General features: G+C 36.5%; 1 protein-coding gene across 1 annotated transcript; it reads right to left on the bottom strand.

Moving 5' to 3' along the window:
- Positions 1–5,953: 5,953 nt before the first annotated feature.
- Positions 5,954–18,440, bottom strand: LOC144966308 (pyroglutamyl-peptidase 1-like). Its single transcript, XM_078902545.1, has 5 exons — positions 18,353–18,440; positions 11,681–11,834; positions 9,835–10,007; positions 7,938–8,173; positions 5,954–6,166 (listed from the first exon to the last, which is right to left on the bottom strand). The coding sequence occupies exons 2-5, from the start codon at positions 11,712–11,714 to the stop codon at positions 6,013–6,015; spliced, it is 597 nt and encodes a 198-aa protein (XP_078758671.1). The 5' UTR covers positions 11,715–11,834; positions 18,353–18,440; the 3' UTR covers positions 5,954–6,012.
- Positions 18,441–19,111: the final 671 nt, after the last annotated feature.

Raw genomic sequence — 19,111 nt, 5'->3', positions numbered from 1 at the left:
TCCCAGAGGGGAAGACCGGCGCCGGTCCTCACTTCTTATCACCTTTCAACTAGTGCGGGGCGGTCCTTGCAAGGACCACGGTCCTACGGTCTCGCGCCATAGCCTACTACTTCCCCAGCGATTCGTTGCTTCGGTTGCCTATCTTCCACCAATCACCACCCACCCCACTTAATTAATCGCACCCACCCCCCTTTGCCATACACTAAACGACACAGACGACCATACAGGCAGACGACCACCAACCTCCACTCCGCAAACCGCCCTTTCGTGTGTGAGATGGGGGAACAGGAGGCGCACGCCTTGGACGATTCCATTATACGGGGTAAATTTCAAAATTTACTACACCATAATGATCGCAATGACAATGATCTATGGTGAAGGCATGACCCCTCTTCTCTAATGGGTTATTGTTTGAAATGTATGTGACTACAAAAGATGTGTGTGTTTGTGTGTGTGTGTGTGTGTGTCGAACCTAGCAAGTAGCAAATCCGATTTTTTGTTTTCTTTTGTCCATCTCTTGTCACCACTCCTTTCTATCGCAGTGTTGTCATTTAAAATAATACAATAATATTAAAATTTCGTTTGGTGTTTTTACTAATCAAATAATATGAGTTTCATTAGTTTCTTCCTTCCAAAAAACCCAGTTATAACGTCTGAATTTTAAAAAAGTCCAATAGAATATTTGGGGACCCCAATAGCTCAGTTGATAGAGCACTCTCTTTATACGCAAAGGGCCAGAGATCGATCCCGGGTGCAGTCGATTTTTTTCTGAATCCCTGTCTACTCAGCAATGAATGGGTAGCTGAGTTTGTTAGATCTGGTGAAAAGTCACCATCGACCCCTCTTATCACCTCATCCACCCCCTCTTATTATAACTTCACGTCTCTCTCTTACTCTTCAATGCTCGCTGCCCTCTAATGTGTGTGTGTGGGGGGGGGGGGGGGGGAGGGGGGGGGGGGTAGGAGTTGCGTGTGTGTATCAACGCCACGAACAACTCGATCAACGCCTTGGGCGATGCCATTATCTCTGTTAATGGGGATAAATTTCAAATTTTATTAAATTATCGAAGTAACAATGAAGTACGGTGAGCAAATAAAGAAGGCATCACCCCTCTTCTCTAATTAGGTTACAATTTGAAATGAGTGTGACTACTCCGTGTGTTTTACTCCTGTAGGCCACGGTTTTCATCGTGTAGCGGTCTTTAACGGTTCAAGAATGAACGATCCCACGCTCTCAAAGGTCAAACCGGTTCGAATTTCCAACAGTCTCTCAGGAATGTTCAATGTCGAAAAGGACCGGTCCTAGGACCGGTCCTTGCGGTCTTCATTTCCCAAGGACCGTAGGACCGTGGTCCTTAAGCTTGCCAAGGACCGCCCCGCACTACAAAACATACCGCATAATTTCAGTGAGACAAAACACATAATCAAGAGCCTTCATACTGCACCAATTCCAATGCGTTCAAATGATTACCAAATGCTGCCCAGACATGAACAAGTAATCTTGTTCTGCCTCGGGACAGGACACAATAGACTCAAAATGTATATGCACAGACGCATGAAACCGACACAGTCACCACTCTGTTCATGTCGGTGAGGAGGAAGATGCAGAGCATATACTGCAGCAATGCAGAAAATACAACAACCCATAGAGAAAAGATATGGCCCTCTGCAACCTCTCTACATAAAAAACTTTTCGGCCCACTAAAATACCTCAATAAGGGGAGTACCTTCAGCTTCAAAACAGGACTCCAGATATAAAAGGAATAAGAGAAGAAGAAAGAATTCCAAGACAAAGACAGAAAGCAAGTTGGAAAACACATATAGGGGGGATAAAAGACGCAGTAAGTACCTCCCTGCCCACAATGGGAGGTCAGGAAACCCACTCAGTTATTACATCATGATTATCATAATGAACACAAAAGGTAAATGATCCCTGTCATATACAACAAAACTGGGGGGCAAAAAACAATGACCTAACAACATAAAAAACAAATGAAAATGATTAAAAGGTAATTCTTTGCGTTAAAATAACAAACTAATTAATGTGTACCAAGTTTATAGATCTTTTCATTCAAGATATAATTTCTGGAATGTTATGAAAATCTAAGATACATGTAAATTGAATAAAAATACTATTTAAAACACAAGAAAGGATAAAAATATGTGTTTATGAAATTATGTTTAAAAAAACCCAATATGTTTGAATAAAAGATGTGATCTGGTACTATCCAACATGACCTATGTAAACATTTCATTCAGTTTAATATGCAGTAAAAAAAAACAAAAAACGAAACTATATATGTATATATATCATATATCAGGTGGTCACAAAAACATGCGCCGCTATTTATTTATTTCTATTGTAAAAAGTTATAAAGATATCTTTTTCAAATTTTTATTACTGTTAGAACTGTTCTTTATGAATAGAATTGCAAAATATCAAAATAATCAGATTAACGCTTTTTGAATATTACAAAATCTTGTAACATCACCAAAAAATTTCGATATCAAAAAGACGACAAAACTTATTGTGGCATTTGCGCATTATAATTGTTTAAAGAAGACACTTGTTGATGTGCCTGGGGAAACTCTATGCTGATAATTACATAAACCTATTGGAAGAAATTCTCTTGTCAGACTGTGAACATTTTTTATCCAGGAAGGATTTTCATTTTTCAATAAGATGGTGCTACATCCTATACGAGCAAAAGAACACAATCTTTTCTTTGAAGTAAGAATATCTATTTCATAGAAAAAGACAACTGGCCTCCCCAACCACCCAGCCCGAATCCATTGATTACACAATTTGGATTTCTTTGACTGAGTGGGTTTATAGTGGACATAGATCTGCATTCACAGAAGAAACCTTGAGAGAAAGTATTATTTTATGCTGGGAGGAGATAACAATTGAGGAAGTTCGGAAATGCATTTCAAGTTGGAAAAAGAGACTATGTTGCGTCATTACAGAGGACAGCGGTGCTATTGATCACTTCAATTTTTAACTTTGTAATCGTTGGACCAAAATAGGCAAGTGAGTGTGCTATATGGACAATTTCTTACATGATGAGGAGAATTATGTTTATAGTGACATAATTAAAGTTTGCTAAAAATGGGAACAATTGTTAAGATTGTTGCCATTTTACTCTCTGTAATGTTGCGTCACTTTTCTCTGATATTGTATTTCTGAAAATGGTTTTGAAAAATCACTGTATCTTTTTTGTCTCTCAATTCATATTCATAAAATTTTGACAGTCTCAGTAAAAGGATTTGTTTTATTAGTATGTTGAATTTGAAAGATATCCAATGAAGAGTTACAGAGATACAATCCAACATAAAAAGCAGCGTGGTTTTTGGTGACCACCTGATATATATATATATATATATATATATAATATGAACATTTTGTACCTTTTTTTTTTTTTTGTTTGTTGCTTTAGGTCTCTTCCAACACAATTGAGGTTATATGAGAGACCGCTGAAACAAAAAAACAAGCAATCTAACAAAAATAGTACAATGTAAATCAAAATCATAACCTAAAGATATCATAAGCTAAATTATAAATAACCAAGAACAAACAGGCAGAAGATTTACAGAAAAAAAAATATCCCCTGTCAAAATACAATCACAAACCAAAGAAGCAGGATAGGCTAGTAAAGAGAAGAAGAAACGACATCACTATCGGATCGTACACCCATGCGAACATCATAGGTATATGATTCAAGGGTGATGCTCCCATCCAACCACCCGCCATTTTGTACCTTAAAATTGTCCATCAAGATACACATAAAAAGTATATATTATAAAGAACAATGCACAGATTCCTGCATTATCATATATTAAATAATGATAACAATAGCATATAAATCTATATCAATGAAAGACATTCTCACAGTAATAACACTGAGTCAAATCTCTGATCTTTGAACTTTGCAAAGAAAATAATAAATACAGGGTGGTATTGCAAACAGTCACTGATCTGAATTAATCAATCATAACCTCATGGCACAATCAAATTAAACATTGAAAGCACCTAAATACCAAGTTTTCTTATCACAATGATATTAATAACTACACAAAGAATATTGTCATAGCTCTATGTCCATATTGTCTGTTCTCTTCGTTTTGATTGTTTTTTTGTTTTTTTTTTAATGTTCAAAATAAAAACAAAATCAGCCATCACAAGAATGTTACATAATGTGTAAATCAAACTTATCAATTAAAATGTTTTACACAAAATACAAATCTGAAACGTCAGGATCATGGCCTTGATGGCTTAGATTTCCTTCAACTTTTATTAAATGATTTTTTTTTTTTAATTCTATATACAGTTGTCATCAAAACTAACATTACATTTTTGTTTTCTGTCGCCCTCTTTACGTACCTTATAAATCCATAAGTGTTAAATATCAACTGAAAGAGGAATGGTAGAGAATTTATAAAATCAGACTTTTATTGACTGACAAGACCCCAATGCTGTACAATATTTTAAAAGTTTTAAAAACTGAAAATTGCAACTTGGCAGAAATGGATTTGGTAATCAATAATTTCTGTGACCCCTTCAGTATCAAGCAAGTGCTTTACTTGACTCCTCGTCGACATTGTAAGACTGTAGAATACTTTGGTACTTATCTTAGTCCAAACTTCAGTTCCAATAGCAAAATGTTTATCATAGACTCTCCTTGAAATGTGAGGGTTTCTTAGAGTCATTTTAAATGGAAACCACATTTGTTTCACAGGATTCATATCTGGTGACAGGGCTGGCAACATGAAAGTTTCAACAAATGTCCCTACGATGAAGCTCTGGGTGGTGTATTGGGTGGGAGATTGTCATGGGCCAAAATGTCAAATATTATTGCCAGAGTTGTTGATAAAGGAATGGCGTGTGGTTGCACTTATTGGATTTATGTTTGAGCATTCAGTCAACTGTTACCATTTGATTTTGAGTCCATCGTTTGTGGGCGTGACCCAGTTGTGAACGATTCAGGAGTTGCTGGTCAGTCAGCATCGGCCTAACAACCGAATGTCTTGCCGACCTGCCTTTAGAAGTTAACGTAGCATAATGTCCTCTGCAACACTTTAATTCCTGAGCAGAGGCTATTTTCAATGAGCCTTTCTCGTGCATGTGAATAATATCTTCAACAGTATGGGCCGTGGTTTACACGCGGTCTTCCTTGCCTTGGAGGATCTTTTACTGACCCAGTCAAAACCCGCTTGTGGTGTAGTGTTAGTCATAATCATCGTGAGGCATAAAAAATAAAAATATTTGTTATAATTGAAATGTAACATATGCAATCTTGTAATTCGCTAGTAATTTGAACCACCTATTATAATTGTGTCAGAATCTTTTACAAAATTTACCTTTAGAATATGGTATATCATCTAGAAATAACAACCCCCCCCCCCCAAATTGGCATCAAATTTTAAATTTTACATACTTGAGTTGCGTAGATAAATCCCCCCCATGCGTCTCTATTTATAATAGGTCTTCTTTACACGTCAATATTTTTTATCATAATTATGAAACAAGACAAGCTATTTGCCTTAGTAGTCTGACTAGATTTAGTTTATAGAATAGCAATTCGACTAGAAATACTGAAAAAAAAAAATCATCATTATTACCTTTGGTTACCCAAGTTTTGTTAAAAAAATCTTTCTAGATAGGTTTACAAGATGGTATGTGTCCAGTTATGGATAAATAGAGAGAGAGAGAGAGAGAGAGAGAGAGAGAGAGAGAGAGAGAGAGAGAAGAGAGAGAGAGAGAGAGAGAGAGAGAGAGAGAGAGAGAGAGGAGAGAGAGAGAGAGAGAGAGAGAGGAAAGGTGAAGAAAAAAGGAGTAGAGAGAGAGGGAGGGATATGTTAAACAAGTGGGGAGGAGCGGATGGACGCTTAAATTCAAAGGGGAGAAAATGAATGTTTAACGAATGGATAAAAAAAGTAGCAGATGAGAAATGAAAAAAAAAATAGCAATAGTTTCATAACACAATAATAATAATACTGATGATAAGGTCGTTTACTACTTGACTTGTTTGAGCATTGACTTGATTGCAACTTTAAGACCTTCTGCCACTTCCAACGGTGCATAAAAGTTTAAAGGAGGCACATGTATAAAGGCAGAGCACTCTCTGTTTTTATGCAAGGAAAGAAAGTAAATGAAACCACACAGGTATCTGGAGGATGGAAAATACAATACAGAATAATAATCAGAAATAATAAAAATTTCATTCTATATGCACAATTTTGTTGTGAATTATACATTTACTTTCAACTTTGATTTAAAAACAGTACAGTACATGCTGAATTCCATGACACTGTGCAATATGGCAAGCTGGTGACCTGTTTTTGTTTTTAAGGGTTTTACGGCGCTTGCAACACATTTAGGTTATATCAGCGCCAGTAAAAAGGAAGAAAATGGGATAGTAAAAAGTTATAGAATTACAATTAAAGCACCCAAGAAAAAGTAAGACAAAGGGGAAATGGAAACAAATAGGGATCAGATGTAGATTCAAAGAGCATATCACCAATGTACTTAGTTTGAGATCACCTAAAGTCTCATCCGGACATAAGCACAAAATCCAAAAAAGAGGAATACACAAATGCTTCCATTATACATTCAAAATAACAAATGTACTAATACATAACAGAGAGATGATTTACAAGGAAAAAAATATCATCTCCCAAAACTCTAACTAAACATTTGACTGTTTCCCTCCCAGCCAGGGTTTCCGACCAGGGTCTGGACAAAACCAAATAATCTCATTCCAAGACAAAGATAGAAAGCATGTAGGAAAACAGATATAGGTAGGTAGAAGACACAGTCAGTACCTCCCTGCCCACTATGGGAGGTGCAAACTGGTGACCTAAATTTATCTTCATGATAAGTCATCACCCCCTATAATTATCAAATTTCGGAACACTTGGATTCTAGCAAGATTTTTGGCTTCTCCCAAAGACATGCTAGAATACAGTGAGTGCTGTAATGAGGTAAATAGAAAAAAGAGACATGAAAGCATTTTCTTTTCACCGACATTCATCCAAATATATAATTTGAAAATGTTATGTTTGACAAAGTTTTTTTCTTGGAAGCCAGGGAAATAACAAAAGAAATTTAATCTTAAATTGTCTCACTTTTTTACTTGCCATGCTAGTCAGTTAAGTAAATGCAGGTCTACTTTTTTACACGTTGAAAGTTTTGGGAGAGTTTAGTTGTTAAAATAACATAACATAGCACGGTTAAGGGCTTAATTTAGGAAACCTTTAAATGTCTTTGATATGCAAAATACAATTTTATCTATCAACAATATCATCAATGAATCATTTAACAAATGAGTAAAAAAACATCACTGGTCATATTGAAGTCTTAGATAATACAACTCTTTGTTGTTCCAACACAAATTCGGCATATATGATAAATACGAATTCTGTACTGCAATTTGTAGGGAATTCAGACTAATGTTTTTCAGCTATTTAAATAGCTAGTGCTAGAAAGCTCAGGCTATGGATTTGTGACAATCTATTATTACACCCTCAAGACTGAGGGATAGGAAAAAAAATCACAGGATATTTCCTGTGATTTTTTCAAATCAAGCGTATTTGTGTTTGAGTCAGATCCATATTCAATCAACAGCATGCAACCAATACCAAACAAAAAAAAAAAATCAACAACAACAAAAAAAAAAAAAAGAAAAAAAAAGAAAAAAACAAACAAACCAAAAAAAATCTAAGAAAAAACGAACTAGAGAAAATCTATAAACTCTAGTTATTGATGAAAGTTGAATGGATTGACTTTGAGTTGGCCAATATATATATATATATATATATATATATATATATATATATATATATATATATATATATATATATATATATATATATATATATATATATATATATATATATATATATATATATGAAAGTAAAAACTGATGATATTATACTAACCTTGCAGGATCTTGTGACACCACAGCTTTAATCTTGATCCCAGCTTCATTGACATCCTGGCTTACTTGGTTCATATCGAGGCATGACCTAATGACATCCTCACAGCAATCTTCTAAACATGTCTGAGTGGTAGGGGCTGATCCTTTTATGTCAGGCAGAACATAGCCTTTGTTGAATGCCTGTTGTTCTAGAGTCAGCTCTGATGCAAATCTTGACACACCCACATGTATTGTAAGCTTGATCATTCATGACAAGAGTGAGAGAAAATATATGATTAGAAAAAGAGAACGACTTGTCAAAAACATATTTTAAAAACCCCCAACCAAAACAAGCATTTAGAAGGCTCTAAGCGTGCTTCCTTGAGAAATTATATGGTGCAATATCCACTAAATATGCTCAAAGCACTTTACAAGAGGTCCTAGCCAAAGGCAACACTTAACGTGTCAAGATGAGACATGATGCCCGTTAGGCGATTAATATGATTTTTTTTTTCATAAATAACGCTGTTAACGACCAGGTACTCATTCTAAACCTGAGTGCAATTAGAGAATGTGAGTAAAGACCCTTTTTCAAGAACTCAACTAGGTACTGCTAAGAGTGGTATTCAAACCTTGACCTTTCAGTCCAAAGGCAAGTGTCATACCACAACGAAAGAGTGATGATGGAGAGGCTTCAGTTGGAAACAATACAGACAATGGATGTTTCAGGTGCAAACCCTTCGTCAGCACTAAAATAAACAAATTAATATGGAAAACAAATAAAATAAAAAATGCAATATTCCTCTCCATTTTCACTCTACGTTAGTATTTTCATGATCCCAGGATTCAGACAGCCCCCACCATTCTCAACGAAACAGAGCAATTGCTTGATACCCTTTGGATGGGACGCTAGAGAAAGAGAACTTAAGTAAATTCTTAAGATTTAATCTAAAAGTATGAGTTACTTAAGTTATAGTACTAATGTACAGTGTGTTTCTTTTTTTATTATTGACACATTTCAGGTTTGATAACTCCAAAGCTATGTAAGGTTTCACCAAACGTTTTTTGCCATAGGTGCAGAATTTGTTAAGTTTTGATTGCTATAAGTTTTAACACTGGAGAGGGTAATTTTAAAATGAATCGTAATTTACAGAGTGTTTGTGTTGACACCTTTCAGAATTTCAGGTTTGAATAACTCAAGAACAGGTGCAACGACATCAATTTGGTTTACAACATAGTAATCCAAACTTATATCAATCAAAACTTTAATAAATTCTTCACATATGGCAAGAAAAACATGTTTGATGACATCTTATATAGATCTCGAGTTATTCAAATCTGAAATGTGTCAATAATAAAAAAAACAAAAACACACTGTACATTTGTTTTGAAACCTCAAAGCATTTTACTAAGTTAGAAGTCACCATAGAGTCACACTTCATATGTCACCTCCACATATCTATGCCCTTTAAAATCATACAAATATCCATATAACTATGTAATATTTACAATGAAATTATAATTTCAGAAGGTGACAATGTTTTAAAGTAAATGTTTTAAAGATGCATATTTAAGCATTTATGGGAAAGTGCAATACTGTATTACTAGACAGTCTTAAAATTGTTTAGGAGGGAATTCAAGTGTGATGCTAAATTTAGTGAAACAAATCTGTCTCCAAAGCGCTTTAATTTAGTTTTGGTTTTTAGTGTCACTGGCAAATTAGCTTCATATTTCTTAAATTTCTAGTGAGTATATAAGACGAAGTAAATCTAGAATGGCCAATCTAGATTATAACTATTTTGGTTTTGACAACATTGTATTAGATAAGAGCCGTGTCTTTCTCATTTCTAGAACTAAGAAAGGCTTCCAATAAAAGAAAAATTTTATATATTTATTAAAAAATAACTGTAAAGCAATACCACAGGATCATGTTTCTCCCACAGCTTCACCACAGTATTTTTGACATCACCATAGATCACAGGCATGTTATAAATCACCAGGTCAACATTCTGATCGTCAAGACCAATTTTGGCCAACTCTTGGACTGCTAACCAACTCGGATTCACTTCATAGTGGTCAAATGGTCCAAAGCCTGTGATGTGAAAAGAAAATTTTAATGGATTACAGTCAACATTCTGTTTCACTCCAAATGTTTTTTCTTGATATAAAAATAAAAACAATTCCAAACGAAAAGCAGTACATAATCACCAGATATAAGGTAATTGGATAGAGAACATAACATGCAACAAAGGAAAATAAGAAACATATACAATAGTGCTTAACGGATCAGAAATAAGAAGAGCTCGGAATTAACGAGAATTTTTCATATCCCGTACCCCCCCCCCCTATTTCTCTATTGTATTATAGACTTGTAATAGACTTGTTATAACAAGTCATATAACAAGATGGGACATCATGGCTCAGCGGTATGGTCTTTGTTTCGTATCTGAGGCTACTGAGTTCAACTACCCACCGCACTGTGAGGCAAGTCACTTTGCAGTGCTGCACTGCGGCTGACACCTGGGTTATTCCAGTCTTCCCTTAGAATAAATCCAAAAGAAAAATTTCTCCTTAGGAATGAATAAAGTGAATTTATTATATATTTAAGAAAAAGGGATTTAGAGACCGGGAATAACGAAAACTCTAAAATAAAAAGCAAAAATGCATGTTTATTTATCAACAAGCATCACAATCGCACACATGAAAAGTGTAGCAATTGGTATTGACAGTACTACAACTACAATAGCAATAGGATAGCTTTTACTGTTGGTAAGACTGATATACGTGTAGATAAGGGACTTTGGCATGATGATCACCCATACAAATTAAATGAAAGTAGGGGCAGCTTGGCTCAGCAGTACAGTGGAGGGGTAAGAGGGGATCCTGGAGAGTAGGAACCAGATAATTCAAGTTACCCCCCCCCCTCCCCCCCTTCACTCCTTCAGCCCTAAAGGTAATTTTCTTTTTGACCATCTGACATCACATGGAATGGAGCACGTAATGGGTGAGATCTCTTATTATTTGCAAATGACATGATTTATTTCAATATTTTGTCTACACAGATGTAGACATATCTTGCATTGCTTGATCATAAATAACCCGACAGATGTGAGGCACTTCATCTAAGTTCAAGTAGACAAAAGGTTTGAATTGGATTTTTTGTAAAGCAATATGTATGATTTTTGGTTGGTTACTATGTTGCCGCTATGTGGTCTTGTGGTATGACACTCGCTTTCGGATCGGAAGGTCCTGGGTTTGAGCCTCGCGCTCGGTGCATAGTTGAGTCCTTGGAAATGGCTCTTTATCCATGTTCTCTCATCGTACTCAGTTGTAAAATGAGTAGCTCGCCGTTAACACCCCGTCGGAAAAATTGTAATATCGCCTAACAGGTGTTATGTTCCGTCCTACATGTTAAATGTTGCTGTTGACCCCTTGTTAAGTGCTTTGAGCACATATTGCGCTATATAAAGCTCAATATTTTTATTTAAAAAAAATTTTTTTACTTACATTTGAAAAAAATTCTTACTTTATTGTAAACCTTAGAGATCAGATAAGATAATTATGAACCACGTTTTTTAACAAAAACAAATCAATATTGGCTGCCTTTATTCTTTGATGACTAGTGATGTGAATTTTGTTGTCAATTTTGTTGTCAGTTGTTGACAATTCTCATATTTTGGTCCCGCAGACTAAACTGTAACTTATACTCATCACTAGGGCTGTAGAAAAGTTTTACTAGTTATTTTGAAAATATTTCCAACTTACCAGTAACAAGAACTGTGTATCTTTCAGATGGCATGTCAGCATTGATTGAAATTGAAAATCGAGTCTTGCAAAACAAACTGGAAACGTCAGTGTCTTTAGAAACAGACCACTAGCAAGCGTTTTGAATGAAATTCGAGTTGAAAGGTTTGCCTCCCTGTAGATTACAGAATAAAAACTGACTCAGAACAATTTCAAAACAGCATTTAACCAAGCCACTTTTTCCAAAAAATTAAATGTATCTGTTATCAAATGGAATTAATAATTTGTTAGCATGAATTGACCAACATAACAAGACAAATAAAAACATGGAAAGAAATAAAGAATGGTTCCATGGCATCGGGTTTTTGCAAACAATGAAAGTAAAAACGGATGGTTTCAGCTTAAACATTTATAGTCTGATTGATATATTTTAGTGAGAACTATAATTACCCAACTGGTGATCTGAAAACAATTATAAAATGCTGTGGGAAGTCACCTTCATTCTGCTCATGGCACCACCATTGTGATGACATCACGCTGATACATGTGATTAAATTTAAATCATTATAATAATAGGTAGCGGCGAGGGGGACCGTGATAATGGTCTCCCGAGCCAAAATCAGCCAGTTTGGCTAGGGAGACAACAATCATGGTCTTTTTGGCAGGGGACAGGAAGACCATGCTTTTAAATGGCCTTTTTAAAATAGGGAGACCAAAATTTTAGCCTTCTGACCCCCAAATACGATCATGGTCTCTCTCTAGACTTAGACACTTAGATAAACAAAATGTCTCTCCTGGCTATTTGGACTTCGATGTGTATGTGCAAAGGTGGGAATACAGTGCGGGCAGTGGGCAGAGGACAGTACAGAACTGATAGAAGCAGAAGACGAGTTCAGAAAAATTCTGTTTCACCCATATCAGACTCAGATGTTACCCCTACTTCGGGACTGTAGAAGGATAGTTACCTGAATATTACAAATACTGATACTGTCAGTATAAATATGTATTATCTTGTACTGATTTTGTTTGGAAATTGTGTTAAGTTGTTAGAAAAGCTTTTCCTTCAGATCACAGTTACTTTGACTGACTTTCTTGTTCCTTTTGTTGAAGGGTTTTAACTCTTTTCTTTTTTAAAATGTCTGACTGGACTTTCTCGTTTAAAAAAAGCAGGTTTAGACTACCTGTTGTTATTACTGTTACTGTTATTTTCATTTGGATTAATTTCATATAATTATCAATAATTAAAACAAAAACAAACAAAAACAAACAAAAAAACACAAACTATGCTCGAGTCCGAATAGCCACAGTCCTTTCATTTCCACAATAATTTTGCCATGAAACCCATTTTGATTTATGATTTATGAATGAGTATGGTATGAGTATGAGTGAGGATGACGGATGGCATTTCGGGACGAAAATCAATAATTCACGTCGTGAAATAAAGTAGGGGCCTAGACTATGACTATAGTATAGGATAGGATTGGATAGTACTGAGACCAATACTAGACTAAGAATAAAAATAACGAATAAGGTGAATAAGTAACAAGAGCAGAGTAGTAGGGTCAGGCCAGGGTATGAGTGTAGTAGTAAGTAACTAAGTAGGAGTATGTGAGTATGTTCAAGCTCAAGTTCAATGTGTTAAGAAGAGTATCTAACTCTACTGACATGTGAATCACAAACAATGTGATGAACGCTGTCTTTTTTAATTCAGAAAAGTGAGTGGAGCAGGCACTTATGTTGGTAACAACAAGATATGAAGTGAATAGAAAAGTGCCAGAAGACAATAGAGAATAAAATTTTTTTTTTTTTTTTTTTTTTTTTCGCGGCGGTGGTGGGGTTTGAACCTGCGACCTTATTGGTACGACAACTCCGCCTGGCAGGTGAGAGCGTGGCTCTACCGTGTGAGCTATCCACGAACACAAAAATATTCGTTTCAAACTCAAAGTCATTTCTAGATCCCTCTCTCACCCACTTCTTGAGACCGCCGATTCGTTCACCACCATCGCGAAGTAATTTTGACCAGCAGTTAAGCTTAATAGCCAATATTCTCATCACAAACATATAACATAGAAACGATTGAGACATTGAGTATGCTCCGGTGTATGGGGTGAATTTTTAATTCAGAAAAGTGAGTGGAGCAGGCACTTATGTTGGTAACAACAAGATATGAAGTGAGTAGAAAAGTGCCAGAAGACAATAGAGAATAAAAATTTTTTTTTTTTTTTTCGCGGCGGTGGTGGGGTTTGAACCTGCGACCTTATTGGTACGACAACTCCGCCTGGCAGGTGAGAGCGTGGCTCTACCGTGTGAGCTATCCACGAACACAAAAATATTCGTTTCAAACTCAAAGTCATTTCTAGATCCCTCTCTCACCCACTTCTTGAGACCGCCGATTCGTTCACCACCATCGCGAAGTAATTTTGACCAGCAGTTAAGCTTAATAGCCAATATTCTCATCACAAACATATAACATAGAAACGATTGAGACATTGAGTATGCTCCGGTGTATGGGGTGAATTTTTAATTCAGAAAAGTGAGTGGAGCAGGCACTTATGTTGGTAACAACAAGATATGAAGTGAGTAGAAAAGTGCCAGAAGACAATAGAGAATAAAAAATTTTTTTTTTTTTCGCGGCGGTGGTGGGGTTTGAACCTGCGACCTTATTGGTACGACAACTCCGCCTGGCAGGTGAGAGCGTGGCTCTACCGTGTGAGCTATCCACGAACACAAAAATATTCGTTTCAAACTCAAAGTCATTTCTAGATCCCTCTCTCACCCACTTCTTGAGACCGCCGATTCGTTCACACCATCGCGAAGTAATTTTGACCAGCAGTTAAGCTTAATAGCCAAGTGAGTAGGAAAGTGCCAGGGGTCTGATTCAGGGAGCGGGACTATGGTAGTCTCAGACTATAGCAAAGTCTGAGACTTTGTAGTCTAAGACTTTGGGAAGTCAGAGACTACGGAAAGTATGCTATTCATGGAGTCAGACTTCGTCCCTGACTATCAAGTCTCTGACTACGCTTGCGAAGTCTCAGACTACAGAGGTCAATCTATTTTTAACTGGGGATTCCTCGGAAACGTATCACAAAACGTCATAGAAATGTGTTACTTTTCCAGCTGCGCATGCGTCATACGAAGTGGCACAGAAATCATATCTATTTCTTCTTCGTGTTTGTTTTGATCGTTTTTTTTTTTTTTTGTTTTTTTCCCCACAAATAAAAATAGTGCGAGACAAGTTTAGGGGGGTAAAAATTGTTTGAGAATGTGTGTGTGTGTATGTGTAATGTTTTTAGTAAATATAAATAATGATGGCACTTAAATGATTCTTATCCACGGTGTAGCATTGTTCTAAGTTGAGAGCGGTGGGCGCTGCCTGAAGCATGGGGTCCCGAAAATACTAACGAAAGAGTGATGTTGGAGAGGAATCGGTGGAAACAATACAGACAATGGGCGTTTCGGGTACAAACCCTTCGTCGGTTCAACAATAAACAAATAAACGTTGAAAACAAATAAGATGAAATGCAGTATAAATTGCATCGTCTGTACTCAACGATGGTTGGAGTGTGAACGAATCGTTAGCGCGGTGTGATAGAAATGATAAGGCCAGTGAGAGACGTGAAATTTCTAGAAAATAATGGACGATAAAAGACATAAAAGAAATGTAATAATAGTAGTAGTAGTAGTAGTAGTAGTAGTAGTAGTAGTAGTAGTAGTAGTAGTAGTAGTAGTAGTAGTAGTAGTTGTAGTAGTAGTAGTAGTAGTAGTAGTAGTAGTAGTAGTAGTAGTAGTAATGGTAGTAGTTGTAATAGTAGTATTAGTATTAGTTAGTAGTAGTGTAGTAGTAGTATGTAGTAGTAGTAGTAGTAGTAGTAGTAGTAGACTAGAAGTAGTAGTAGTAGTAGTAGTAGTAGTAGTAGTAGTAGTTAGTTAGTAGAGTAGTGTAGTAGTAGTAGATTGTTGTTGTTGTTGTAGAAGTGTAGTAGTAGTAGTCAGCAGTAGTATGGTAGTGAAGTAGTAGTAGTGGTAGTAGTAGTTGTAGTAATAGTAGAGTAAGGAGATAGTGAAGAGCAGCAGTCACAGCAGCACAGCGTAGTAGTGGTAGGTAGGTAGTGGGGAGGGGGGGAGGAGGAGGAGGAAGTTATATGAACTGTGGTTGGGGGGGGGGGGGGGGGGGGGGGGAGGAGGAGTCCCTGCAGAGTGTTTTGAATGGGCATGATGAGGAGTGTATGTGCGATTGTCGAATCTTCGAGAAAAGTAAAGAAAAGAAAATAAACAAAACAAAAAAAAAAAAATAAATAAATAAAAAAATAAATAAATTAATAAATAAATATAAAATCAAAAACTGTCGGGTATTCTTGTTCTAATCGCTGTACAATTACTTTCCCCAGCGTAGAGGACATATGATCTTGAAATTTAGTCCCAGACTACGATATTTACGCCTGCTAAATCGCGGGTGTAAATTTCACCTGTTTAGTCCCTCGTTTAGTCTAAGACTTCGCGTATTCCGGCTTCATGAATATCTTACAACGCCTTTTAGTCTGAGACAACGGATTTAGTCTAGGACTATCGTCGTAGTCCCGCTCCATGAATCAGACTCCAGAAGACAATAGAGAATAAAAAATGTTATATGTTTGTGATGAGAATATTGGCTATTAAGCTTAACTGCTGGTCAAAATTACTTCGCGATGGTGGTGAACGAATCGGCGGTCTCAAGAAGTGGGTGAGAGAGGGATCTAGAAATGACTTTGAGTTTGAAACGAATATTTTTGTGTTCGTGGATAGCTCACATGGTAGAGCCACGCTCTCACCTGCCAGGCGGAGTTGTCGTACCAATAAGGTCGCAGGTTCAAACCCCACCACCGCCGCGAAAAAAAAAAAAAAAAAATTTTTATTCTCTATTGTCTTCTGGCACTTTTCTACTCACTTCATATCTTGTTGTTACCAACATAAGTGCCTGCTCCACTCACTTTTCTGAATTAAAAATTCACCCCATACACCGGAGCATACTCAATGTCTCAATCGTTTCTATGTTATATGTTTGTGATGAGAATATTGGCTATTAAGCTTAACTGCTGGTCAAAATTACTTCGCGATGGTGGTGAACGAATCGGCGGTCTTAAGAAGTGGGTGAGAGAGGGATCTAGAAATGACTTTGAGTTTGAAACGAATATTTTTGTGTTCGTGGATAGCTCACACGGTAGAGCCACGCTCTCACCTGCCAGGCGGAGTTGTCGTACCAATAAGGTCGCAGGTTCAAACCCCACCACCGCCGCGGAAAAAAAAAAAAAAAATTTTATTCTCTATTGTCTTCTGGCACTTTTCTACTCACTTCATATCTTGTTGTTACCAACATAAGTGCCTGCTCCACTCACTTTTCTGAATTAAAAATTCACCCCATACACCGGAGCATACTCAATGTCTCAATCGTTTCTATGTTATATGTTTGTGATGAGAATATTGGCTATTAAGCTTAACTGCTGGTCAAAATTACTTCGCGATGGTGGTGAACGAATCGGCGGTCTCAAGAAGTGGGTGAGAGAGGGATCTAGAAATGACTTTGAGTTTGAAACGAATATTTTTGTGTTCGTGGATAGCTCACACGGTAGAGCCACGCTCTCACCTGCCAGGCGGAGTTGTCGTACCAATAAGGTCGCAGGTTCAAACCCCACCACCGCCGCGAAAAAAAAAAAAAAAATTTTTTATTCTCTATTGTCTTCTGGCACTTTTCTACTCACTTCATATCTTGTTGTTACCAACATAAGTGCCTGCTCCACTCACTTTTCTGAATTAAAAATTCACCCCATACACCGGAGCATACTCAATGTCTCAATCGTTTCTATGTTATATGTTTGTGATGAGAATATTGGCTATTAAGCTTAACTGCTGGTCAAAATTACTTCGCGATGGTGGTGAACGAATCGGCGGTCTCAAGAACTGGGTGAGAGAGGGATCTAGAAATGACTTTGAGTTTGAAACGAATATTTTTGTGTTCGTGGATAGCTCACACGGTAGAGCCACGCTCTCACCTGCCAGGCGGAGTTGTCGTACCAATAAGGTCGCAGGTTCAAACCCCACCACCGCCGCGAAAAAAAAAAAAAAAATTTTTATTCTCTATTGTCTTCTGGCACTTTTCTACTCACTTCATATCTTGTTGTTACCAACATAAGTGCCTGCTCCACTCACTTTTCTGAATTAAAAATTCACCCCATACACCGGAGCATACTCAATGTCTCAATCGTTTCTATGTTATATGTTTGTGATGAGAATATTGGCTATTAAGCTTAACTGCTGGTCCAAATTACTTCGCGATGGTGGTGAACGAATTGGCGGTCTCAAGAAGTGGGTGAGAGAGGGATCTAGAAATGACTTTGAGTTTGAAACGAATATTTTTGTGTTCGTGGATAGCTCACACGGTAGAGCCACGCTCTCACCTGCCAGGCGGAGTTGTCGTACCAATAAGGTCGCAGGTTCAAACCCCACCACCGCCGCGAAAAAAAAATTTTTTTTTATTCTCTATATTGTCTTCTGGCACTTTTCTACTCACTTCATATCTTGATGAACGCTGTCTTGCAACGATCTTTTGTCATGCTAGAGTACCTATGTACTAAAAACATTCTGAGCTATGAAACAAACAATAGAACGTTATTGCGACTTGAATTAAAATAGACATATAATATATTGATAGATAGATACCTTAGTCTATGACTATTAGTCTTATCTCAATCTGTCACAAACAGTTCAATCAAGAAATGAAAAAACAAGGTAAAGGCAAAGGTTAAAGGTGAATTGATAGAAATGGGTATTAGTCGATACCAACATCAGTACCAAGACCTCAGATCTTAATGAAGTACATAATATTTGTTTTGCCGTCCGCTGACTAACTAAATGCAAAGGACGTTAACTTAGATGACTTACATACCAAGAAACCACAGTCCAATACCGTCACAACCAAGATAGTCTTCTCCTGTGGTACGAGGATGAGTTGGCGTTGTGTTTTAGCTACTTAATTATAGGTACGTTTTATAGACAATATTAAGATTGTTTATAGACAGTCATAATAAAAAATAATGATATAAATCAACTCTTTTCACCGCTCAAGCATGTTCAAAGGAAAAATAAATTTCACTGAATTGTAATTTTATAATTATTTTTATCTCTATTATGAAACACCATTTTAAATACACGGTTTCCTGTCAGTATTTTTAAAAAAATTGTCTCAATTTCTATCTTTGAATTTAAGCTTGATTTTGCGCTGAGTATCTAGATCTAAATGTAATCTGTTTTCTTTGGACATTGACAATCAAATATTTTCTCGTGGTCTAATCTTACTTTATTCTTTCTAATGACGTGTTGCTGTAGAATAATTGACTACTTTGTCACAACTGTTTTTCAATTTATTAGTTGGTGTTTTTTTGTTTTATTATTTTTTTTCCTTCTTTTATTTATGAATTT

This window comes from Berghia stephanieae, chromosome 2 (genome assembly GCF_034508935.2).
Source record: "Berghia stephanieae isolate SIO BIC M18660-M18661 chromosome 2, UCSD_Bste_1.3, whole genome shotgun sequence".
Taxonomy (NCBI): domain Eukaryota; kingdom Metazoa; phylum Mollusca; class Gastropoda; order Nudibranchia; family Aeolidiidae; genus Berghia; species Berghia stephanieae.
Note: the sequence above shows the minus strand (reverse complement) of the source record. Positions and strands in the feature narration are given on the sequence as shown.

Coding starts and splice junctions, on each gene's coding strand:
- LOC144966308 (XM_078902545.1), bottom strand. CDS start 11,714: ATGCCATCTGAAAGATACACAGTTCTTGTTACTG. Junction 10,008..11,680: donor ATACACAGTTCTTGTTACTG/GTAAGTTGGAAA, acceptor TTCACATCACAG/GCTTTGGACCATTTGACCAC. Junction 8,174..9,834: donor GGGAGAAACATGATCCTGTG/GTATTGCTTTAC, acceptor TGAATGATCAAG/CTTACAATACATGTGGGTGT.